General features: G+C 44.5%; 1 protein-coding gene across 1 annotated transcript in view; it reads left to right on the top strand.

The window, feature by feature from the left end:
- ABCD2 (ATP binding cassette subfamily D member 2) overlaps positions 1-27,633 on the top strand; it is a 105,397-nt gene that overhangs the window by 33,203 nt on the left and 44,561 nt on the right. Inside the window, exons 2-6 of the mRNA XM_044276772.1 lie at positions 1,077-1,257; positions 4,828-4,949; positions 7,509-7,665; positions 9,533-9,627; positions 17,641-17,786. Of these exons, the coding sequence (XP_044132707.1) occupies positions 1,077-1,257; positions 4,828-4,949; positions 7,509-7,665; positions 9,533-9,627; positions 17,641-17,786 (701 nt within the window). The remainder of the gene's footprint in view (positions 1-1,076; positions 1,258-4,827; positions 4,950-7,508; positions 7,666-9,532; positions 9,628-17,640; positions 17,787-27,633) is intronic.

A 27,633-nucleotide genomic window follows, 5' to 3' on the forward strand; every position in this document is an offset into this window, starting at 1 on the left:
TAGAGGCTCCGTCCACTCACCCATTATCCCGCCCAGGTCCCCTGTTCTGCCCGCCCAGATCCTCTTGATTGATGTGACGGTTCGCAGCAGCGTTGACAAAATCCTGCGCCTGTGTCGTTCACTATGTCTTCAGCGCAGGCGCAGTGAGTGAGGGCCGCTCTCCTGGTGCCGACTTCCTCACTGTGACGTAGTCGGCGCAAGCGCAGTGAGGAATCCGACACCAGGATCACATCATTCACTCACTGCGCCTGCGCCAAAGACAGAAGTGAACGGCGCAGGCGCGGGATTTTGCCATCGATGCAGGGAACAGTTTCATCAATCAAGAGGAGCTGGGCGGGCAGAACACAGGACCTGGGCAGGATAATGGGTGAGTGGACGGAGCCTCTAGGTGCTGATTTTACGCCCACATAGCACCTAGAGGCTCATTAGCATATAATAAGTGTTTTTTTTTTTGCAAAAACGGCTGCAGGGACTAATGTTAGAAACATACTGTTATGTAGTGCTGACATTAGCGCATCGCTATATCAGTCAGCTACATAACGGTATTTCTGGTGGTAGAAGCCCTTTAAACAGGTTTCTGAATCTGTCAATCATCAGAAAATACGTTATGTTATGTAGCTGACTGACATTAGCGATGGGCTGATGTCAGCAGTACATAACAGTATGTTTTATAACTCCCTGCCGCTGCCGCCGTTCACTTAAAATAAAGACTTATAATATGCTAATGAGCCTCTTCAGGGGCTTAACGATCGCGGTGTGACAGCGACCAGAGGTGGAGGCGGGACATGGGTGTGGATGGAGGTGGGGCATGGGCGTGGCTGGAGGTGGGGCCTGGAAGGGGGCCCTCCCTCCCTTCTGTTCGGGTTTGGCTTGAAGAAAAGGTGGCAACCCTATGTTATACAAATAGATTTTATTGATCATCTCAGTTACTACTATACTAAAATTTTAATCGCATGCAATTATAAACGTATGCAGATCTAGGAATTGTAGAATATTGTTCGTGGGACAACCCCTTTTAATGTTGCATTTGTGTTCAATTATCTGAGTCTTTTGTTGAGAATGTCTTTTCTTTTTAGGTAGAAATGACAAAGCTTCAGAAGAGTTATGTGGCATTAGCAGATCAAATGAATCTTATTCTATCGAAACGGCTGTGGTATATTATGATAGAGCAATTTCTGATGAAGTATGTATGGAGCGCAAGCGGACTTGTCATGGTGGCTGTGCCCATTATCACTGCTACAGGCTTTGCAGATGGAGGTGAGAAGAACTTTAGTTATTTCAAAACTGATGCTGAGATTTTAAAGCTAAAACCTTTTTTCTGTTTCAGTATATTGATGTGTTCTTGTATTTCTCACCTTACTTTTAACTTATTGAGTAATTTAAAGGGGTATTATCATCTCATATAGTCATGGCATATCAGTAAGATATGGCATTACTTTTTGATTGGTAGAGCTCCGACCTCTGGGACCCTTACCAATGTTGAGAATGAAGATGCTGCAGTTCTTACTCATCATTGCAGCTCCTTCACAGTCTATCCCTGCGCAGCAGTGCCCTGGTCTCCCACTTTACAAGGGAGCTACAACAAAGCTTTATTCGGGTCTTTGGGATAAATGACTGACAGTAGGAAAGGGCAGGTGGTGAAATAATGGAGGCTTGAAGGGTGAACTGATGACCCTCAGACCGAGTGGGCAACACCCTAAACTAAGAACTATGCCAGACGATGAAAATAACTTCTTATTGCTAAAATTCGAGGATCTTAAACAAAAATAGCTAAGCTTTGTAGACAAAAGACACAGGTGATGCACTTGAGGTTTTAAAGAGGACCTTCAGCTCTCCTGACATGCACGTTTTAGTAAATTACCATATGTTTCGCTTTATAAGACGCACCTTTTCTTCCCAAAAAGTGTGGGGGGGAAATGGCATTGCATCTTATAAAGCGAATGGTGCACTTTTTACATGGCTGACACTGATGCATCGCCAGCCGCTATGCTGCACAGCGTGGCCTGCGATGTATCAGTTACAGTTAAGCTCTATCACGGGGTGGGAGGAGGGGCTGGAGGCCTGCAACTGCTGTTGCACTCGCGGCAGGGCCCGGTGCAGTCACTGTACTCCATTACATCGGGCCCCGCTCACAGCAGTCTTTACATGTAAAGTCTATTCATGTAATCCTCAAGGAGTGGCTCTGCTTTGTTAAATTACAATAATTGTCTGTAGTAGTACTCACTATCAAAGCAGCAGTCAGGCCCGCAGCGTAACGTCACTCGCTTGGTCATGCTCCTCCCCTTTTATTAATGAAGCTGGCAGAGCAGGATTGTGACTGAGTGAGTGACGTGACACTGCTGACCTGACTGCGGCTTTGATAGTGAGTAGTACTACAAACGATTACGGTAGTTTAGCAAAGTAGAGCCACTGCTTGAGGATTAAATAAATAGACTTTACATTTGAAGACTGCTGTGAGCGGGGCCTGGTGTAATGGGGTCACTATTTACACAGGGACATGAGGAGACACATAAATAACGTAATACTGTGACACATAGGGCCATGAGGGGACCAGCATAAGATTCTATATGTGTGTTATCCACAAATCCCCCCATAACAGTGTCATCCACAAATCCCCCATAGCAGTATATCATCTACAGATCGACCATAACAGCGTCATCCACAGATCATCCCATATAAGTGTGTGATCCACAGATCCCCCATAACAGTGTCATACACAGATCCACAAAAACAATGCATCAGCCACAGATCCCCCATAACAGCGTCATCCACAGATCATCCCATATAAGTGTGTGATCCACAGATCCCCATAACAATGTGCCATCCACAGATCCCCTCATATCAGTGTGGGATACACAGATCCCCCATAACAATGTGCCATCCACAGATCCCTCATAACAATGCATCAGCCACAGAGCCCTCATAACAGTGTCATCCACAGATCCCCCATAACAGTGTCATCCACAGATCCCCCATAATAGTGTCACCCACAGTCAACCATTAGTTCAAAACCCACCAAAAGCACACCTTTTGGTTCAAAATATTTTTTCTTATTTTCCTCCTCAAAAACCTAGATGCGTCTTATCATCAGGTGCGTCTTATAAAGCAAAAAATGCAGTATATATATTATTATATATATTATTATATTATTATATAGTATATTCATGAAATTATTCTGGAGCATCTTTACTTAGAACTCTGTTTAGCGCAGTTTCTCTGTTATTCCTTCTACAAAGTGATATATAAATTGACTACTGGGTGTTATCAGTGCGTCCAGAGTACGTAGGGACACATCCCTTTGGCAAGGTTTATGGTAGTGTCCAGTTGTCAATTTATTCATAAATGTTCTGGAGGAATAACAGAGGAACAGCACATGCTCTAGAATTGATATTTCATGGAAAACACAAGTAATTACTGGGACAGACATTTCAGGAAAGCTGACAGGTCCTTTTTAAGAACACTATGAAGCACTGGTGATAATGATGGTTTTGTATACCCTTGTTGACCAAACTCAACTTTTCTTAATTTGTCTTGGCTTTAATATATAATATTACAATACCCAATTGTTGCTTAGGTTGATATCACTAATAAGTACACAAGTGTAAAAGTGGTTTAGCTTATAAAGCTGTAGCGCTTGATTTCTCTGGGGCTGCTTCGGGAAATGTGGTGACACATGGTTGTCTGGAATAAGCAAGGTCTCTTTGGTTACTCTTGCTGACAGTGGGGGCACTGTGGCTACCAATTAGGGAACTGTTGCAGGCAGGGGAGGCACTGTGGCTGGGAATAGGAGCTTAGAGGTTTCCACTGTATGAGGGCTCTTTGCTAGCATGTGGGGTTCTGTTGCTGATACTGTTTGAGGGCACCATGGCTTGCACAGTACGGTGGCTAGTATGTTATGAAGGAACTATGGGTGACTATGTTATGGATCATTGTGGTTTGCACTAATGATAACACTATGGCTGGAGGTAGAAGATAATCCCAGCACTCCAGAGTAGAACATCCGTCTATGCTTGTTTGATGTTTTGGTTCGGAAGGACCTCCATTGCTGCTTAAGGTGTGTAAGAAAGACAGAATGGCGCTAAGAGAAAGTGTATATCTGCATTGAAATATTGCATTTCTAGTTTGGAGTGCTGGAAATACCTCCCACATATTTTGGCGGTAGGAACACCGTTCTAAGCACTCACCAATTGCACAGAGTGCCAGAAGCTTTCTATTGACTATGGCTGGAGGTGTTAGGGGCAAAAACTGTAACTCGCGGTCGGACTGGCCCACCAGAATACTAGAGGATCCTCCAGTGGACCTAAGCTCTGACACCATAGTGGGCCCCAAGCCAGTCAGCTGCCATTAGGGTCTTATTCTTAGATTCAAAACCTAGTAGAGTTTATTGATGATACAGGGGTTGGGCCTTGAGAAAAGTTTCCTCTGGTGGGCCCAAGGAGCCCCAGTCACACACTGCTGACCCCGAGGACACCACAGTTAGCGCCTTTCTAGAGGTCCAGTTAGGAATGTTATGGAGGTACTAATTGTGGTAGCAAGTTCACTGAAATATTTTTACGTGTTACTATTAACCTCACCCCCTTGTCAATGTTCTAAATATCCATGAAAAACAGACGTAGCCACTGCATCCACTACATCTGTTTTTATTGGACTGATACAGTGGGAGTAAGAACCATCCTACATATTGCAGGTGGGCATCCAGATATTCTCAGCGGTCTGTGCTCTCCTCACTGTTTACCTGTTGAATGTCCTGTATATCAGCTGTTCTGAAGCAAAGCCTTTCAAAACAAATGGATAGCGACATATTTCTAGTGTTCATTTTTCTTTTAGATTTAGAAGATGGGCAGAAACCTACAATGGTTAGTGAACGAACTGAAGCCTTCACCACAGCCAGAAACTTACTAGCATCTGGAGCTGATGCCATTGAGAGAATTATGTCTTCATATAAAGAGGTACCGTGCTTTTAATTATACCCCCTGTTTATACATGTATATTAAGTCACATATGCTTAGAATAATAGCCACCTGATCCGGCAGAGAAACCAAGGAATCAGCTGGACACAATCCACAGGATGCAGCGTTTTGTGTCTCGCTGATTCTCAGCTTTTTTGCCAGATTGTGGCTGAATCTCTGCCGGACCCCATTACATTTAATGGGGCCAGCGGGCATTCCATCTGCATCCAACAGTGCTGGCGCTGGTGAATTCAGTCAGGCTGTTCTCTGCTGGAACAGCCTGCCAGAATCACTAACGCAGATGTGAAAGTAGCCTAATACAGACCAGACCGCCATGATGATTTCTTTCAGACATCTCTTCTCTCTTCTGCAAAGTTTGACAGACAGACATCTTAGTTTTCTACTTTTCCATCATCCTCCTACCTTCTTGAAAACCCCATCCTGCCACCCCCAATACTGTGCTCCCCAATACTATACTGCAGAAAAATCCCCCTGCAAATACTAGTTACATACAGATAGTACCACCTTTAGTAATTATTGGCACACAGTGTCCTAAAAAATAACTGTGCCCAGAAAATAGTGTCTAATAGACACTAATAGTGTAACCATAATGTTCCTGAAAAATAACTGTGCTAAGCTGATACTGTGCCAGGATGCCTCCAACAGTAACAGTGCTCCCCAAAGACCCACCAATAGTAATAATTCTCTGCCAGAGTGCACGTAGTAGTTATAGTGCCCCCAACAGTAATAATGTACCCACTGTGCCCCAGAAGTAATAATGCTCCCATAGTGCTCATACTAGTATTCATGTTCCTCATAGTCCCTCAATTGTTATAAAGCCCACCATAATGGCTATAGATACTAGGCCTGCAGCCTATCAGAGGACCGGGGAAGGGAAACGTCTGTCCCCTGCCCTGCCGCAGCACAGCCATCTGTATTGCAATCCTAAGGAATGGAAGCTCTCATCTCCCCCTGCTGCCGGTAAAAAGAGCCCCCCTCCCACACTGGGCCCCTGTGTAGCCGAACCGGCTGCACAGGCGGTATGTGCGCCCCTGCTCCTTCGGTTCCTAAAGCTAGGGCTAAACTTCTACTTCTTCTGCACGTTGGAATGAGACTCGAAACATGATGCAGCAACTGTGTATGGTGGCATCAGGGTTTACCTCCTGTAGATGTTAATTCAAACGACAACTGCTACGTCTTTCTTTATAGCTGTAATTATGCACTTTCTTTGAACCTGTATAAGACACACCAACTGTAGACCTTTCTAGAAGTTCTGGCTACTTTTACAGCTTACCAAGCACAGCGCTGTACATTGTATAGCGGCTGTGCTTGGTATTGCAGCTCAGTCCCATTCACTTGTGACCAATGAATGTGACACCACAGGCCTAAGAAGATGCCACACCGCTCACTGGAGTGCGGCGGTCTCTTCAAATAGCTGACTGGCAGGGATGCTGGGAGTCAGACCTCCACCGATCTGAGCTATCCTGAGGATAGGCCATCAATATGAAAATCTTGGACAACCCGTTTAATCTATGTGAGACAACCAGACAAATCTTCAAGCCGCTCCAGCAAAGCTTCTATACAGGAGAGACTTCGAGGTAATACATCCTTGCTTTAGCAACATTAGCCCCTGAACTTCTGCCTCTGTCTCCTGCCATCATGTTCAAACTTCAGCCGGAAAACAAGAAGACTCGAGGTGTCCTTTCAGTAAAGACATGAGATAAACAGTATCTCCAAAACTTAGACATTAATTGGTCATCTTCTTTTGTGCTGGTCACTGGTTGAGGGCTCATACACGTGAACGTGTTTGCCCTGTGCCTGTGTTGACCTTAATGGGTCTGCAGTCCACAAGGTACGGAACGCTGTTGCTCGGATGCCCACGGAAGCACTATAAAGCGTGTGGATTCCATGGGATTTCGGTCCATGTCTCTGCACCTCAAAATTTTTTAACATGTCCTATTTTTTTTTCAAGTGAATGGGTCCTCATCTGCAAACGATGTGCATACAGACGGTGTTCGTGCATTGTGGACTGCCATTTTGCGGTCCACAGCACAGGCATGGGGCAACCACTTTCTTGTGCATGAGCCCTAAGGCTCTTTTACATGGACTGAGGATTGGGGAAATTATTGGGGTTGAGTATTGATATAAATGCTTGCTGTCGATAATTCGCTGATCATCCTGACAAATGACCAAATGCTTGCTCATCACTGATCGATACAAAGAATGAATCTGTAAGGGAATGAATTACTGATTATTTCTTTGCATCTTAATCATTTCTGATGATTTCTTTGCATCAGTTTTACAAGAGCAAATTATGGTCCCATTGATGCACCTCTCTTCTGGACAAGAGTCCCACCCTAATCACAGGTCTACTGACCTGAATCCACAGCATCATATGGATCTATGATTCTGTGAGTTCAGGTTAGTAGACCCGAGTCAGGCCAGCACACTTGTCCCTAATGAGGGAACACAAATGCGCCTATGTGATACTGGCTTTTATCTGTAACATATTTTGTAGCATCTATAAGGAATTAAACCAGTATGTATTTTATTTTGTAGGTCACAGAACTAGCAGGTTATACTGCCAGGGTGTATAATATGTTTTATGTCTTTAACGAAGTAAAGAATGGAATTTATAAAAAGTCTTCAATTCAAGAAAATCAGAACCAAATAAAAAAGATTGGGCTTCACATAGATGGACCTTTGGAAATTAAAGGTATTTGTTCTTTTTAATTTGCTTCCATGGTATGCAGGATTTTCCAAGAAACGCTTTTAAGCTATGTTCACACACAGCATAAAAATTACGCTTTTGAACCGAGCTAAAAAATCAGCACCGAAATGATCTTAGTGCCAGCTACTGATTTCACAGTTTACATAGCAGTGAATGAAATCCATAGTGAAAATCTGCGGTATTTGCACCGCATGGTCAAGTGATTAAACCTGTGGTCTAAATGAGACTTGTAGCCATAATATAGGTACAGAAATGCTCCAGCATTACAGTTGTGTGAAACTGACCTAATGCTATCAACTCGATGTACAATAAAAGTGTAATCAGTGGAAGTCCATCGGATGTGACCCCACTGCCCCTGAGAATGGGTTGCCTGGTCTAACTTACTGTGGTAACTCATTCACCTGTTTCAGTATCTCCCATACACTTTAAAAAGAACCTGTCCCCACAAAATACAGTACAATCTGTAGACAGCATAGAGCAGAAGAAGCTATGCAGATTGATAGTTTTATGGGAAAAGATGCTCAGCTTTTTCTGTGTACAGCTATCAGTGACTGGCAGCTATCTATGTACACAAACTTACACAGAGAATGCTATCAATCACTGATATCACCTCCGCCGTGTACAGCTGTCAGTGACTGACAGCTATCTATGCAACACACTTACACAGGGAATGCTATCTATCACTGATAACACCTCCCCCCCCCCCCCCGTGTACAGCTATCAGTGGCTGACAGCTGTCCATGTATACACACTTACATAGAGAATGCTGTCATTCACTGAGAACACATCCCCTGTATACAACTATCAGTGACTGACAGCTATCTATGTATACACACTTACACAGAGAATGCTATCAATCATTGATAACACGTTCTCGTGTACAACTATCAGTGACTGACAGCTATCTATGTATACACACTTACACAGAGAATGCTATCAATCACTGATAAAACTTACCCTGTGTACAGCTACCAGTGATTGACAGCTATCTATGTATACACACTTACAAAGACAGTTCTATCAATTACTAATAGCATCTCACCCTTGTACAACTATCAGTGACTGACAGCTATGTATGTATACCTACTTACGCATAGAATGCTATCAATCATTGATAACCAGTGATGGCCAGTGAACACATGCAGGCTGCCATCTTGACTCATCCATCCGGCGATGCACAGGTAAGCCCTTACCTGTGCCTGTGCCGTGTGCCGGTCTGAAATCAAATGCGGTCACCTGGAGCAGGCAGTTCCGAGAACAGCCGCCGGGGGCCTTCATCGGGCTGTTCTCGGAACTGCCTGCTCACTTTTGCATTGGGATTAATGAGTCCAATTAAAACAATGTACTGTGCCATTAACAAGTAATGAATTTCATCTTTGTATTATATTTATCATTGTTGTTTTCAAAGTCAACTATGACCTAATTGACATGTTTGGAAATTTTCTTAGTAACTAAGGCATAATGTGTGTGACGAAAATAGTGACCTTAAACCACTAAACTATGGTCTACAATTCTTAAAATAATATGTTCATATTGGCTGATTCTTTACTAGGTCAGGGATAAAATCTACTGCAATACAACATTTTAAAGGCCAAGTGCCCCAATAAACAGAGTTCCCCGTTGTATTATTTCAATAGATGTTTTTTTTAATCTTGATATTTGATCAACATTGGTGAAATACTGTATGTTTTGAGCTCTTACATAGTAGCGGTCAATGCTACCAGCAGATGACACAACCACATTTCCACCCTCTTGAGGAGATCAGAATATGGAACGTATCATACAGATAGACTGTAGGTAAAAGTCAACACAGGAATGTTCTAATATTTTGCACTGCATTATTTTGTAACAGGTAAAGTTATCGATGTAGATCATGGCATCATCTGTGAGAATGTCCCAATCATTACCCCAAATGGAGATATAGTGGTTTCTAAGCTAAATATAAAAGTAAGTAAAGCTATGCATCTAAATTATTATGGTATGTATTGATGATCGATGCCATGCATGTAAAGTGTACCTAGAAATCTGTCCTCTGACGTGTTACAGAGACATTGTCATCACCAGACCCTTCCTTCCTCACTAATACTATCGTCTGACATATCTCTGTGACATGTCTGCACTGTGCTGTTCCTCTTTTATTACTCCTGACTATTTATATAAACTGACAACAAACTTTAAATAAACTTTGAACTATTCCCCTTGTTCAAAGAGGTGTGTGCCCGCAGAGTCAGCAATGATTGGCCAGTGTGATAGTGTCTAGGAACACAACTCCAACTGTCAAAACCCAGCTCTCAATGTATGAATATACACTACTCACAAAATGTTAGGGATATTTGGCTTTCGGGAGAAATTTTTGGAAAATGTGAAAAGTTAATGTTACAGGGATATTATGTCATGAAAGTAGGGCAGTTAAAGAGGACCTTTCACTAGAATAAAAAATCTAAACTAACTATACAGACATGGAGAGCGGCGCCCAGGGATCTCCCTGCACTTACTGTTATGAGACACTTACAGCATGGGAGAATGAGACGCCGGCAGATTCAACTGGGTGGAGCCTAACATATGAAGATACTGGAGCCTATACTGGGAGAACGGAGCGCCGCCCAGGTATAACAGTAAGTGCAGGGAGATCCCTGGGCGCTGCTCTCCATGTCTGTATAGTTAGTTTAGATTTTTTATTCTAGTGAAAGGTCCTCTTTAAATAGAAGCATGTAATGGTGATTTCCTCATCTCAAACTATTTATTGAAACAAAAGCCAACAACAGCAGTGGGTGTACCCCACAAAAAAAATCTCTCAATAAGGGCTCATTCAGATGGCCGTATGCTATCCGCAAAAAAAACGGATCCGCAAAAAAAACGATAGCATTCAGTATTTTTGCGGACCCATAGACTTCAATGGGGCCATGTCCTGATTTTCACGGACAAGTATAGGACATGTTTCATTTGTTTTGCGGAACCGTGGAATAGAAAAGGGCCCCATAGAAGTGAGTGGGTCAGTATCTAATCCGCAAAAAAACAGATCCGCATTTTTGCAGATAGCATACAGCCGTCTGAATGAGCCCTAACTTGTCATGTGGCCTTGAGCATCAATTACAACTTGACAACGACGTCTCATGCTGTTCACAAGTCGACTTATTGTCTGCTGAGGCATGGCATCCCAGTCTTCTTGAAGGGCAGCCCTCAGGTCATTGAGGTTCTGGGGTACAGTGTTACAAGCCTCCACACGGCCACTCAGCTGATCCCATAGGTGTTCAATGGGATTCAGGTCTGGAGAAAGTCCAGGCCACTCCATTTGAGGTAGCCCTGTCTCCAGCAGCCGTTCCCTAATGATGTGACCTCGACGAGCTGGCGCATTGTCGTCCATGAAGATGAAATTAGGCCTGTGTTGTTAATGCAGTGGCACAAATTAAGTAGTATGGACTTGTCACTGTACCATTCACAAAGTGTAGGGCAGTTCTGTATTGACTAGACACAACTGCCCACACTGTAACACCATCACCACCAAAGGCTCGTCTGGTGACAACAGTGGCTGATGCATAGCACTTTCCTTGACTTCTTCAATATTGATGGTGTCCATTATTTCTGCTCAGTGTGAATCGACTTTCATCAGTGAACAGTACTGAGGCCCACTGGTCCCTTGTCCAGTGTAGATTCCCCCTGGCCCATGCAAGGCAATGATGCCTGTGCCTGGTGGTGTGGTCTGGTACCCTTGCAGGTCATCTAGCACACAGGACATGCTGATGTAAGTCTGACGTGACACTTGGATGCCTCTCACCTCCCTTAAATGTGCCTGGAGTTGTGTGGCATTAATCACCGGTTATATAGGGCATTGTTCACAATGAAGCGGTCATCAGTGTGGGATGTGGCCAAAGGACGTCCACTTCCATGCCTTTCTGTGACTCTTCCAGTCTCTCTGTATCTCTGTTGCAACCTGCTGATGACACTCTGTGACAGTCTAAGCTCAGTGGCCACTGCCGTCTGAGAACATCCTGCTTAAAGCCTTGTAATGGCGAGGTACTATTGATAAATTGTTATGTGTCGTCTTGGTCTCATGATGTCAAAATGTGTACAGCATGATGAGGAGGACTGTTTAAATACCAATTCTAATTGAACCAGGAAATTTATTGGGCTATGCATAGATCAAACACCTATTGTGAATTTTGCTGTTAAGCTCCCTGTTCTAGAACAGCAAGCTCTGCAAAAAGTACTGAAACATTGAACACTTAGACATGTGCATTCAATAGTTCAGAGAAGGTCACATTAAGTTCAGCTGTAAAGGTTAGAGTGCATTTTAGGTTCAACCTGAAATTTCACCTACAAGGCGAATATCCCAAACTTTTTGTGAGTAGTGTATTTCTAGAAGGAATAACAGACGAACAGCAGCAGCATCTCGATTTTTTATAAATATTTTTTTTAATAAAGAGTACAATTATTTACTAAAATAGACCTCAGGCAAGCCGACAGATCCCTGCACACAGGTTCATTCTAGAAATGTATTATTACTCATTTAAAGGGGTTGTGTCACTTCAGCAAAAAGCATTTATCAGGTAGAGAAAGTTAATACAAGGCACTTACTAATGTATTGTTATTATCCATAATGCTTCCTAAAAATAACGCACCAAGAAGGAGTTGTTGGAATTGAGAAAAACTTTCTATGTGTTTCTATGATATGTAAAGTGATTACAATATTAGAGTGAAAGGATACATCTTTTTCAGAAAACAGTACAATTGAGAGGAGGCTCTAGTGCCCTGTTAGGCCGTCTCTAGTCTGGATACAAGATGAGATACAGTTGGGCATGGAAGCATACAGGTTCCATATGGTATTCTGCGCCACATTTGCCAACAGATATTGCAACTGGAGCTATAGATCCTGCAAACTTGTAAACTTCAGCTGGTCCCATAAATACTTGACTGGTGATAAATCTGACTACCTGGGCCAAGGAAGTGTTGTAATCTGGACATTCCTGGGAAACCATTTCTGTGTGGGTGAGCATTATCCTGCTGAAAAATGCCAGTTGCAATCTCTGCCATTAGAGGCAACATATATGGCTGCAGGATGTCCTGCACATATCGCCGAGCTGTTAGTGTCCCTCGTATCACCACTAGGTAGCTTGGGCCATTGGGCTTTATAAATGGCATGAAACAGGCGGACTGAATTTGGGCTCCCCGCTCTACCATGATCAAAGCCTACCTGCTCTGCCCCCATCAATGACGGGATAGTGGAAGTCTATTGGCTATTTATTTGGCTATTCATTTTGCCCAGAATGTCAGGTCCTGGTTCAACAGGGATATCGGCCTGTAACTGCTGCACTCCGAGGGGTCCTTTCATTCTTTAGGTATTAAGGTCACAAAGGCTTCCTGGGCCTGCTCTAGGCAAGGAGCCCCCCCTTTAATAGTGCATTACAGACCTGTGACAAGTGTGGTAAGAGTATAGCCTGAAAGTAATAAAGGTGGGAAAAACCGTCCAGCCCTGGACTTTTCCTGGGGGAGAAGCTAGAAATTATGCTTATAAGTTCCCCTTCAGTGACTGGCCGGATGAGGTCCTCCACCACTGAGCTTTGATGTGTAGCTTTGATGGTATCAACCACATGTGGATCTTCAGCCGTAACCTGCAAATTATATAATGTCCTAGCAATGTCGTCAGTGGAGAAAACTACTCTGCCCATCCAGTAAATAATAAGAATTAGCCCTAGCCTTCTTTCAGAGAGAGGACATGAATATACCTCCCTTATCTCCATGGGCATACAGGTATATGAGGTGTTTAAAATACAGATAGTTCTTAAGTTAAGCCTTGAGTTTTGACCATAGGTTGATCTATTCCTCCTGAAAAAACATAGCTTTTGCTGTCTTCTGCAATCTTTCAAAATAGAGGCAATCTGCTGCAGGAGACCGTCCAGCTCCTTCTGCCTCTCCTTCTTTAACTTGGACCCCAAAGCTATAAAAATGCCCCTAATATGCATCACATACAACTGATGCACAAACATCAACAGAAGCATAAATTGCAAAATACTCCCCTAGATGTTTAGCCATATCTTGATGGATATTGTCTCTATCTAATAAGGATTCATTTAATCTCCACGACCACTCTCGCCTCGATATCTGCCCCATAGATAGGGTAAGGGAGCAGGGGGCATGATGCGAAATGGTGATATTCCCTATAGTAGCTGCTTGGGCCAAAAGCAACACTGCCCTGGGGGCTAATAGGTGGTCAAGTCTCTGAAAGGAACGATGTGTAGAGGACCAGGATGTATAATCCCTCGTCTGGAGGTGCAACTGCCTCCAAGCCAAGTTCTTTCAGTTTTGCGTGGAGTTTCCCCAGCACTCTCTGTGAAGCTTGGGATTGCTGTGAAGAGAAGACCATGTTTTTCATTTAGGACCACTGCAAATGAAGGCAAGGGTGGCTGGCTGTCAATGGACATGTAATGGACGCCATTGCACCAAACTTCCTTCTGCTAAGCACCTGGAAATGGCCTGGACAGAGACAGGGATTAAGTAATCAAGGTGCCACCTGTGTCTGTGGACAATGACACTGTAGGAGCTGCTTGTTTCCATCCAATGATGTGCACCCTCTCAAAGTCTGTCAACTGGGCAAAATGCCTTTGAATGCATCATAGAACTATGTTTAGCAGTCAGTGATCTATCACTAAGAGGTACACTGCTCAAAAGTAACCTCTGAGAGCCTTTTTATAGGCACTGGAGGATGCACATTTATGGCCTCTTGTGGCAAGACCCAGCGTCTAATGAGACCACACATGTAATTATTTACATATGCATGCAGTTTTGCCGCAATCCGAAATTTCTATCTGGGTGCATTATTTTTTTTATCAATGAGTGTATAAGCCAGTTAAGGTCATCAGGTTAACTGGGGAAGGGGGTGAGAAATCAAAGTTCTCACCCCCTTCCCCTGTCACCCCCACTGCAGGTGTCCAGGAGGTGGCCCCTTCATGTGAATATCCTGGGCTGTTTGCACTGAATGCTCCCCAGCACCTCCTCACTGCACTGAGGGACAGTTCCAGCATCAGAAGGTAGAACCTGGGGAGCATTCAGTGCAGAGAGCCCAGGGCACTGAACACAGCTGGATTACTTCCTGGGCACTTGTGATCTTGGTGCTAGTAATATCTACACAGAGGAAAACTGAACTGGATTGAGTGATCTAACAGAGTAAATTAATATTTATATGTGGGACGTCCCTTTTTTATTCACTGGTTTATCCAGTGGTGTCTTGGATGAGACACAGTTGTAAATGTTATAGAACTAGAGAGATAATTGTCCAAGAAGTCTCAGACTAGGAGCTGCTTTGTGTGTTGTTGAAAGTTCTCAATTCTTATAATGTTTGAGCTTTGGTCATTCCAAGCTTTCTAATGTCAGAAGTTACAAGCTGATGAGGAGGAGTTGGGACAAAGTGTGCTAGTTAATGCAGTGTTTGAATGTTGGCATGAAGTTCTTATTGCGAAATTGTGTTAGCTCAGTACCAGATGTAACAAAACTTTTTACTCAACTCAAATGGCTTGGTGGTCATGAAGATGTTTTTAGAAAAATATGGATGAGCCTTTTTCTTTGTTATTAGTGATTTACAGACAACTCTCCCAATGATATCATTTTTGGCAAGTTTTTTTTTACGTAGGTGGCTCCAGAGATAAGGGACCAAATGTCATACACCATGGCCAATCACATACTGTATGTGATTAAATGAGTCAGTTATGGAAGATAACTCTTAATTGCTAACATCTTACTTCAGTGGAGAGCACCCAGGCAAGTTCATGAAACACGTCTGGAACATTTTAGCTCTAAAATCAGTGGGTGTAATAATGAGTAACCTCATGCAATTAGACACAATTACAGTGCTTTCCTTATAATTTACATTTAGATAGCTGTTTCTAATCAGTGTGCTAATTACTATTTAATTTGCAATGCTACCCAAATATTACATAGTGTGTTTGTGATAGAAAATTGCAAGATTTTACAAAGTTAAAAAGGTTAAAAATATTTACCTGGTTCTCAGTTCTGCAGACATAAATCTTTTCTTGTGCTAATATAAGTACTAACAAAACTAAGTCTTCATATAAGAATAATTTTAATTTTAAATGGGTTGTCCGATGTTTAATTTTGATGACCTATCCGCAGGATAGGTCATCGATATCAGATCAGCGTGAGTCCAACATCTGGCACCTCCGCTGATCAGCTGTTTGAGGAGGCCACAGTACTCCGGTGAGTGTTGTGGCCTCCTTGCCGCTTACCACGTACAACGCCATCCATTGGATAATGACTGTGCTTGGTATTGCAGCTCAGCCCCATTCATTTGAAAGGGACTGAGAAGTGCCTTGGCCATACGACACAGGGCTAGGAAGAGGCTGAAGCGCTCACCAGAGCACCGCATCCTCTTTAAACATCTGATCAGCGGGGTTGCCGTTGTTGGACTCCCACCAGGGCCATTAATATGAAAATCTCAGACAGCCCCTTTAAGGAGAGTAACATTTACGGCTCAAGAAACTGGAGCCCCTACCTATTTCCAAAATGTAGGGCTTATAGCTGTCTTCTGCATCCCCAATGGACTAGGATTGTTTCAGGTATCAAAATTTCGATACCCAATCAATACTTTTGTACCGATTTCGATACGATACCGGGATTTAATTCTTTTTCAAAACTGGACTGCGCTGCTGCGCAGTCTAGTATCACAGAACTTGAAGCGTGCTGCTGTTAGCGCGCTCCAAGTTCCCTCAGCAGCACAGGGGAGCAGGAAGCAGTCTCTCCCTCCCCCCTGTGCCGCTGCTGCCAATGAGGAGAGACGGGAGGAGGAGGGGCAGACGCACTGCGCCACCAATGAAAGTTAACTTCTAATACAAATACAGGAATCGGCAGAATAACATGGCCGTCACCCTACCTCTATGACAGGGAGCTCCGATCAGCTGCAGTTAAACCCTCAGGTGCCGCACCTGAGGAGTTAACTGCCACCGATTGCAGCTCCCTGTCAGAGGCAGGGTGCCGGATACGTGATTATGCCGGGCACCACCTCCTGTATTAAAGGTTAACTATCATTGGTGGTGCAGTGCACCCTCCCCCCTCCTCCCTATTATTAAAAATATTGGTAGGGCAGTGCGCCTCCCCAGTATTAAGAACATTGGTGGCACAGTGCACCCCCCCCCCCCCCCAAGTATTAAGATCATTGGTGGCAGTGGCCACATGGTCCCCTCCCCTCCTCCTCATTGGTGGCAGTGGCAGATTCTGATTGGAGCCCCATCAGTGTAATCCTGGGGCTCCGATCGGTTACCATGGCAGCCAGGACGCTACCGAAGCCCTGGCTGCTATGGTAATCTCCCTGCTGCTGTGTGTACTATGCACAGGGCAGCAGGGAGAGTGAGAAGTCCTATTCACCCTAATAGAGCTCTATCAGAGGGAATAGGACAAGGGATGTAAAGATCCCAGGTTCTAGCCCCTAAGAAACACCAAAATATTAAGTATAAATCACCCCCTTTCTCAATTTTACATATAAAATATATAAACAATAAATAAACATATCGCCACATCCGAAAAGTCAAAACTATTAAAATATTTTTAAAAATCTCCTATGCGGTGAATGCCAGAACAGAAAAAATAAAAACTGTGCGATTCGCTTTTTGTTAGTCACCTTGTCCCCCCCAAAAATAGGATAGGACTGTTCGATTATGAGCCGGACATTCCATAAATTGCGGAATGCATGCAGCTTTTTTTGTGTTTTATTTTTTTTTGTGTGGTATCGAATGGTATCAAGTATCGCAATACTTTTTTATGGTATCAAAACCGAATAAAAATTTTGGTATCGAAACAACCCTTTTCCCATTAGACTAACCTCAAGTATATGAAACTTGTCATGTGTACTGCTTTATTGTTACCATGCAAATGTATCTTATGCTCATTTATTACCACTATTAATTACTGCATTATGGTTGTTAGACAGCTAAGGACTTGACTTTTTTCATTTAGGTAAAGGAAGGAATGCATCTCCTCATCACTGGCCCCAATGGTTGTGGTAAAAGTTCTCTGTTCAGAATCCTAGGAGGTTTGTGGCCAGTTTACGAAGGCGTTCTATACAAACCTCCACCAGAAAATATGTTTTATATCCCCCAAAGGTATGTCCTATTTTGACTATAATATTTTTGATTAGCAATTTTTGTTTAGTAGTGATCAAGAAAGAGGCAGCGCATTACTGAAAAGTAATAACCATATTGTCAATCCCCTGTTGCACAGGATAAACCTGTCAGCCTCCCCACTTCTGTAAGCAAACTTAAAATCGTGATAATTCAGGACTCTTGAATATTGTAATAAAAATCAACACCTTTTTAAATGTAACCTTTACCCTCAGTGACTATACAGCAGCCAAAATAGCTCTATAGCCTGTATGAATTTGTTAAAATGGTTGTCAGACCCCCAAACCAAATGTGATTACCACCCTTCACTGATTATGTGCACCCTAGAGCCATTCACTGACCTCAGTGGGGACATGTCTGAAAGCGGCAAGTCGTACTAAATCTCACTTTTGGCTTGGAGATACATTACTACTGAGGCCATTAAATAGGTACAGCAGTATACATGACCAGAGACAGTAAATCACACTGAGCCAGGAACCTGAAGCAGCAGGGATGGGATCCTCCGTGCTGGAACGGAGCTGCTTTTAAGACGTAAGTCGCCGAAAATCCTATATCGTATAGTACATTATTATCTTTAACAGAGTTACAACCAGCCCTGTACCTCGCATTGATCCAGAGATCTCTCAATTCATTGCTCCAGCTGCTCCACTAGATTTATTTCAAGCTGGCAGCTTAGGGGGCGTGCACTTTCTCTGGGGGCTTGTCCTTTCTGCTGCAGTTGAAGAATGAAGTGAGCTGGACGGAGAAATTAGAAAAACAGCAGGTGGCGCTATACAGATACTTTTTATTGAATTGCACACTGACTATACTAAATTTTTAAGCACTGTATGTGCAATTACAAAAGTATTCAGATACAGCTGCTGGTTTCAAAAAGTAGAATATTTTTTGTGGGCCATCCCCTTTAATGTTATAACAGCTTATGAGTAGGGATGAGCGAACCCGAACTGTATAGTTTGGGGTGTCCGTGACACGGACTGTATAGTTTGGGGTGTCCGTGACACGGACCCGAACCCGGACATTTTCGTAAAAGTCCGGGTTCGGGTTCGGTGTTCGTCGCTTTCTTGGCGCTTTTTGAAAGGCTGCAAAGCAGCCAATCAACAAGTGTTATACTACTTGCCCCAAGAGGCCGTCACAGCCATGCCTACTATTGGCATGGCTGTGATTGGCCAGTGCAGCATGTGACCCAGCCTCTATTTAAGCTGGAGTCACATAGCGCCGCCCGTCACTCTGCTCTGATCAGTGTAGGGAGAGGTTGCAGCTGCGACGTTAGGGCGAGATTAGGCAGTGATTAACTCCTCCAAAAGACTTCATTCAGAGATCGATCTGCAGCTGTGGATGATTGAACTGCTGCTATTGAATTGCTCACTGTTTTTAGGCTGCCCAGAGCATTTTTCAGTCACTTTTTTCTGGGGTGATCGGCGGCCATTTTGTGTCTTGTGGTGCGCCAGCACAAGCTGCCAACAAGTGCATTTAACCCTCAGTAGTGTGGTTGTTTTTTGGCTAAATCCTACATCAGGGTCAAGCTGTCACACCAAGTGCATTTAACCATCAATAGTCTGGTTATTTTTTGGCCATATACGACATCAGGGGCAAGCTGAGCCTGTCACCAAGTGCATTTAACCCTCAATAGTGTGGTTGGTCAAGCTGTCACACCAAGTGCATTTAACCATCAATAGTGTGGTTATTTTTTGGCCATATCCCAGTCTAATTCTGTCCGTAAACGTATACCTGTCACCCAGCGCCTAAATAATAGGCCTCAAATTTGTAGTCTGCTAAATCTGTGGTTATTGCTGTGGCTGGGCGAGTTATTTAGTGTCCGTCAAAGCACAGTTTTTGTTCTGGGTTGAAATACAATTCCCAATTTAGCAATTCTCTAAATTTGTGGTTTCTGCTGTATCAGGCCTACTTTAAATTTATCCCTAAAAGGGAATATTAGATTCAAGGTGCTGATAGGGTCATTCTCAATAACTTCACACACACGCTACTGTGCATATCCCAGTCTAATTCTGTCCGTAAACGTATACCTGTCACCCAGCGCCTAAATAATAGGCCTCAAATTTATAGTCATCCAAATCTGTCGTTATTGCTGTAGCTGGTCAAGTTATTTAGTGTCCGTCAAAGCACAGTTTTTGTTCTGGGTTGAAATACAATTCCCAATTTAGCAATTCTCTAAATTAGTGGTTTCTGCTGTATCAGGCCTACTTAAAATTTATCCCTAAAAGGGTATATTAGATTCAAGGTGCAGATAGGGTCATTCTCAATAACTTCACACACACGCTACTGTGCATATCCCAGTCTAATTCTGTCTGTAAACGTATACCTGTCACCCAGCGCCTAAATAATAGGCCTCAAATTTATAGTCATCCAAATCTGTCGTTATTGCTGTAGCTGGTCAAGTTATTTAGTGTCCGTCAAAGCACAGTTTTTGTTCTGGGTTGAAATACAATTCCCAATTTAGCAATTCTCTAAATTAGTGGTTTCTGCTGTATCAGACCTCCTGTAAATCTATCCCTAAAAGGGTATATAAGATTCAAGGTGCACATAGGGTCATTCTCAATAACTTCACACACACGCTACTGTGCATATCCCAGTCTAATTCTGTCTGTAAACGTATACCTGTCACCCAGCGCCTAAATAATAGGCCTCAAATTTATAGTCAGCTAAATCTGTGGTTACTGCTGTGCCTGTATTAGTGTAATACGGCACCTAAATAGATAGCCAGATAGTGTTAGGTGTCTTTAAAAAAAGGCCTGAATTTGAATTTAATACATTGGGCCAAATAATATTTTTGTTGTTGTGGTGAACGATAACAATGAGGAAAACATCTAGTAAAGGACGCGGACATGGTCGTGGTGGTGTTAGTGGACCCTCTGGTGCTGGGAGAGGACGTGGCCGTTCTGCCACAGCCACACGTCCTAGTGTACCAACTACCTCAGGTCCCAGTAGCCGCCATAATTTGCAGCGATATTTGGTGGGGCCCAATGCCGTTCTAAGGATGGTAAGGCCTGAGCAGGTACAGGCATTAGTCAATTGGCTGGCCGACAGTGGATCCAGCACGTTCACATTATCTCCCACCCAGTCTTCTGCAGAAAGCGCACAGATGGCGCCTGAAAACCAAGCCCATCAGTCTGTCACATCACCCCCATGCATACCAGGGAAACTGTCTGAGCCTCAAGTTATGCAGCAGTCTCTTATGCTGTTTGAAGACTCCGCTGGCAGGGTTTCCCAAGGGCATCCACCTAGCCCTTCCCCAGCGGTGGAAGACATAGAATGCACTGACGCACAACCACTTATGTTTCCTCATGATGAGGACATGGGAATACCACCTCAGCACGTCTCTGATGATGACGAAACACAGGTGCCAACTGCTGCGTCTTTCTGCAGTGTGCAGACTGAACAGGAGGTCAGGGATCAAGACTGGGTGGAAGACGATGCAGGGGACGATGAGGTCCTAGACCCCACATGGAATGAAGGTCGTGCCACTGACTTTCACAGTTCAGGGGAAGAGGCAGTGGTGAGACCGAGCCAACAGCGTAGCAAAAGAGGGAGCAGTGGGCAAAAGCAGAACACCCGCCGCCAAGAGACTCCGCCTGCTACTGACCGCCGCCATCTGGGACCGAGCACCCCAAAGGCAGCTTCAAGGAGTTCCCTGGCATGGCACTTCTTCAAACAATCTGCTGACGACAAGACCCGAGTGGTTTGCACGCTGTGCCATCAGAGCCTGAAGCGAGGCATTAACGTTCTGAACCTGAGCACAACCTGCATGACCAGGCACCTGCATGCAAAGCATGAACTGCAGTGGAGTAAACACCTTAAAAACAAGGAAGTCACTGTTATGACATGAAGACTGATTCTCTGGTGACATGAAGCCAGATTCTTTGTTACGGGACCTCTCTCCTCTGCCTGGGTGCCGGGGCCTAAATATCTGAGAATGGACTGTTCCAGTGGTGGATGACATTTCCGGGAAGTTCGGCCGAACTTCTCGAACCCGAACATCCAGGTGTTCGCTCAACTCTACTTATGAGCTTTTCATACAGTGATAAATATATAGCTTGTTTTATCCTAAATTAAACAGAATGCAGTATGCATAGTAACATAGTACATAAGGCCGAAAAAAGACATCTGTCCATCCAGTTCGGCCTGTTATCCTGCAAGTTGATCCAGAGAAAGGCAAAAAAAACTGTGAGGTAGAAGACAATTTTCCTCACTTTAGAGGAATAAAAAATTCCTTCCCGACTCCAATCAGGCAATCAGAATAAGGCCTCATGCACACGACCGTTGTGTGCATCGGTGGCCGTTGTGCCGCTTTCCGTTTTTTTTCACGGACCCATTGACTTTCAATGGGTCCGTGGAAAAATCGGAAAATGCACCGTTTGGCAGCCGCATCCGTGAGCCGTGTTTCCTGGCCGTGAAAAAAATATGACCTGTCCTATTTTTTTCACGGCCAACGGTTCACGGGCCCATTCAAGTCAATGGGTCCGTGAAAGAACACGGATGCACACAAGATTGGCATCCGTGTCCGTGATCCGTGGCCGTAGGTTTTAGTTTCATACAGACGGATCCGAAGATCCGTCTGCATAAAAGCTTTTTCAGAGCTGAGTTTTCACTTCGTGAAAACTCAGATCCGACAGTATATTCTAACACAGAGGCGTTCCCATGGTGATGGGACGCTTCTAGTTAGAATACACTACAAACTGTGAACAAGACTGCCCCCTGCTGCCTGGCAGCACCCGATCTCTTACAGGGGGATATGATAGTACAATTAACCCCATCAGGTGCGGCACCTGAAGGGGTTAATTGTACTATCATATCCCCCTGTAAGAGATCAGGGCTGCCAGGCAGCAGGGGGCAGACCCCCCCCCCCTCCCCAGTTTGAATATCATTGTGCGGCCCCCCCCCTCCCCTGTTGTTAACTCGTTGGTGGCCAGTGTGCGCACCCCCCTCCCTCCCTCTATTGTTTTAATACATTGGGGCCAGTGTGCGCGCACCCCCAACCCCCCCCTCCCTCCCTCTATTGTAATAATAGCATTGGGGCCAGTGTGCGCACCCCCTCCCCCCCCCCCCCCCCGATCATCGGTGGCAGCGGAGTAGAAGATTTTCATACTTACCTGGCTGCTGGCTGCTGCGATGTCTGCGTCCGGCCGGGAGCTCCTCCTACTGGTAAGTGACAGCAATGCGCCGCACAGACCTGTCACTTACCAGTAGGAGGAGCTCCCGACCGGACACAGAGATCGCAGCAGCCAGCAGCCAGGTAAGTATGAATCTTCTACTCCGCTGCCACCGATGATCGGGGGGGGGGGGGGGGGGGTTGGCGCACACTGGCCCCAATGCTATTATTACAATAGAGGGAGGGAGGGGGGGGGGTTGGGGGGGCGCGCACACTGGCCCCAATGCTATTATTACAATAGAGGGAGGGAGGGGGGGGGTGGGGTTGGGGGGGCGCGCACACTGGCCCCAATGCTATTATTACAATAGAGGGAGGGAGGGAGGGGGGTGCGCACACTGGCCACCAACGAGTTAACAACAGGGGAGGGGGGGCCCACTGGCCACCAATGAGTTAAAAACAGGGGGGGGGGGGGTCTGCCCCCTGCTGCCTGGCAGCACCAGCCAGGCAGCAGGGGACAGTCATGTACACAGTTTTTTTGTATATTCTAACCTGAAGCGTCTCCATCACCATGGGAACGCCTCTGTGTTAGAATATACTGTCGGAAATGAGTTTCACGATGTAGCTCATATCCGACAGTATATTCTAACATAGAGGCGTTCTCATGGTGATGGGGACGCTACAAGTTAAAATATACCATCGGATTGGAGAAAACTCCAATCCGATGGTATAACAGAACTCCAGACTTTACATTGAAAGTCAATGGGGACGGATCCGTTTGAAATGGCACCATATTGTGTCAACATCAAACGGATCCGTCCCCATTGACTTGCATTGTAATTCAGGACGGATCCGTTTGGCTCCGCACGGCCAGGCGGACACCAAAATGACTTTTTTTTCATGTCCGTGGATCCTCCAAAAATCAAGGAAGACCCACGGACGGAAAAACGGTCACGGATCACGGACCTACGGACCCCGTTTTTGCGGACCGTGTAAAAAAACGTTCGTGTGCAGGAGGCCTAACTCCTGGATCAACGACCCCTCTCTAGCAGCTATAGCCTGTAATATTATTACACTCCAGAAATACATCCAGGCCCCTCTTGTATTCCTTTATTGTACTCACCATCACCACCTCCTCAGGCAGAGAGTTCCATAGTCTCACTGCTCTTACCGTAAAGAATCCTCTTCTATGTTTGTGTACAAACCTTCTTTCCTCCAGACGCAGAGGATGTCCCCTCGTCACAGTCACAGTCCTGGGGATAAATAGATGATGGGATAGATCTCTGTATTGACCCCTGATATATTTATACATCGTAATTAGATCTCCCCTCAGTCGTCTTTTTTTTTAAAAGTGAATAACCCTAATTTTGATAATCTTTCAGGGTACTGTAGTCCCCCCATTCCAGTTATTACTTTAGTTGCCCTCCTCTGAACCCTTTCCAGGTCTGCTATATCTGCCTTGTTTACAGGAGCCCAGAACTGTACACAGTACTCCATGTGTGGTCTGACTAGTGATTTGTAAAGTGGTATGGCCAAGAAAAAGAGGTAAATCTCCCTTTTACATGCATAAAGCTAACGTAGGTGCCCATTTGAAAAAGCTTGCGATGACAAGATACATTGACTAACACACAATAGGATTATTATTCCATTATTTACTACATAATTATTCAGTAAAAGATAAAAAAGTGCAGAATTGCATTTTAACCTATTGCAAGTGGTATGTTTCCGAAAATGTACGTTCAGCTACATCCATGGGATGGCATGGGCACAGACACTGTCCTTTTGCCATCCACAGCGAGAGATGGCAATAATAGATAGCTGCACTTCCGCTAAAATTGTCAATATTTGAGATAACTTTATGCATTACAGTGTATTACATTCTAGTGATCAAGCTCCCTAGTATTCAAGTACCTTAAAAAATGTATAAAAAAAGGAAATGTTTAAAAATGGGTAAATACAAAAAACAAAAAAACAAGAAAAAACAACTTCAAAGGACATGGGGGCATGATTAGGTGCAGAAGGCTGGCATTAGCAAGGAACGGGGGCATTGCAGAAGCAGTGCTCGGAAGGCATAAGCCTCCCTCTAAGTGCTCAAATTCCTAATCTGCATATTTTGCTACATGAGAAATAAAGGTATGGTTTTTGTCAAAGTCATCAGCCCTACTAGGCTATATGCCTGGTAGGGTAGGCTTGAACCGGGTGACAGAGCCTCTTTACCAGGGTTGTCCAGGAATATTTTTTTAATTCCGCCCTCTTGACTTATCTGCTCTACTCTGTGGCTACCATCAACTTCTGCAAGGACAAGGTCACGTGCACCGCTGGCCAAGTCTGCATAGTAGTTTGTGCAATGTACAGTATATAAACACTGTTTTGCAAATCCCTTTTATTATTCAATATTAAGTGGAATCATAAAAACAATGTATCCTGGAGAACCCCTTTAACTTTTGTTCCTGTAAATAGCAAATACCGTATTTTTCACCCTATAAGACGAACCTGCCCATAAGACGCATCTAGGTTTTTGAGGAGGAAAATAAGAAAAAAAAATATTTTAACCAAAAGGTGTGCTTTTGGTGGGTTTTGAACTAATGGTGGTCTGTGGATGACACTATTATTGGGGATCTGTTGAGGACACTGTTATGGGGGATCTGTGGGTGACACTGGTATGGGGGATCCATGGGTGACACTGTTATGGGGGATCTGTGGGTGATACTGTTATGGGGGATCTGTGGATGACACTATTATGTGGGATCTGTTGAGGAAACTGTTATAGGGGATCTGTGGGTGACACTGGTATGGGGGATCTGTGGGTAACACTGGTATGGGGGATCTATGGGTGACACTGTTATGGGGGTAAGGTGGGTGACACTGTTATGGGGGATCTGTGGGTGACACTGTTATGGGGATCTCTGGATGGATCTTATTGGGGTCTCTGGGTGGCACTGTTATGGGGATCTGTGGATGACACTGTTATGGGGGGTATCTGTGGATGACACATATATAGCATCCTATGCTATGTGTCATCCACAAATCCCCTCCATAACAGTGTCCCTGTAGTGTGAATGACCCCCAATACAGAGGGTGGGGGTCGCATCTGGTTTTATAATGACAGCGAGGCCCGTGCAGTGACTGTTTTCTACTACACGGGCCCCGCTCACTGTATATAATTGTATCTGTAATTGTAGGCATTGTTAATGTATACAAATTCTGTAATCAGCGCCTGTATTACGGTACTTACAAGCGCTCGGTAGCAGAGAGGTGGCAGGCCGGGAGGACGGGCGCTGGCAGCGTGAGTCACTATGTCATGTGCCCACGCCGCCTGGTTCATTCATAAAGTGGGCGGCGCAGGCGCGTGACGTAGTGACTCACGCTACCAGCGCCGGTCCTCCCGCCTGCCTCCTCCCTCCTCTCTGCTAACAAGCACTTGTAAGTACCGTAATACAGGCGCTGATTACCCAGAATTTGTATACATTAACAATGCCTACAATTACAGATACAATTATATACAGTGAGCGGGGCCCGTGTAGTAGAATACAGTCACTGCACGGGCCCCGCTGTCATTATAAAACCAGATGCCGGCCTCCAGCCCCTCCTCCCTCTCAGCTTATACACCCGCGGCATTGCGGCATATCATTGAAAATGCAGCATTCGCCCCATAAGACGCACTGCTATTTCCCCCCCCACTTTTGGGGGGCAAAGTGCATCTTATAGGGCAAAAAATACGGTACCTAAACATTACCAGATTTTTTTCATGTTTCAGCTCCTTATTTGGCCATAGATTTGACTTGGTGAGAAAAGCTACATTAACAGACGGGACCAATTTAGTTTGATCAGGCTTACTAAGATACAGTGTAATCCTTCTTACCGCTGCTTAGATCGACATAGGCTTCTTTCATTTTCATCATTTGGATCAATGTGTGTTGAGATATAAATCTTTTTTCTCCTAGCAATAAGAATTAGTCCATCTGTTACTCTTTTTAGCAAGCTACTAATACATGTATTTGGAATCTTACATTCTTTTATACTATACCACAGATGTGCATTTCATTGTAATAGTATGGTTGTGACTATTGTGACACAGTGATAAGGTTTGGTCTGGAAAAACAGGTATTTTCCTCCCAGCATGTGCTGCTGGGCTGATTTACAGCCAGGTGAGGTCAAATACCGGACTGGATTTTAAGTGCCCGTCCCGGTTTTGGCAGCACCTGGCTCAGAAACCAGGTCTCTGTGTTGGGATCTGGGAGCCTTGTGTCTGGATGAAGGCTTGCTACCTGTTTGGCGTGAAAACAGGTTGGTGCTGCTATCAGCAAGGACTCTTTGAGGCAGAATTGCCACATGGTGTAAATGACCACCCACACCACAAGGTGACTTTATTCTTTATTATAACTGCTTGTTTTGTCACTTGTCTAAAGTCTGAATAAAACACTGAAGAGTTCGATCCAAAGAACTTGTCCGCTAATCCTGTCTACCAGAGCGAATTGGTGGAAGATGCGTGCAAAAGCAGAGAGGCTGGCGTGAACGCCGATATTTTTTATTTCTGCATATTTTAGGCACGGTTGTATGTCGTACATTAAACTAGCTGTATTACAGCCAGTGCCCCACGGCAAAATGGAGGCAGCGAGAGACAAACCTGCAGCAACGTGAGGCTAATAAGCAGCAGCAGGAGACTAACCAGTTGCTGCTACAACACGTGATGGCTTTGCAGACAGCAGGAGCAACCCCGAGCGT

The sequence above is a fragment of the Bufo gargarizans genome, chromosome 2, assembly GCF_014858855.1.
Source record: "Bufo gargarizans isolate SCDJY-AF-19 chromosome 2, ASM1485885v1, whole genome shotgun sequence".
In the NCBI taxonomy this organism is placed as follows: domain Eukaryota; kingdom Metazoa; phylum Chordata; class Amphibia; order Anura; family Bufonidae; genus Bufo; species Bufo gargarizans.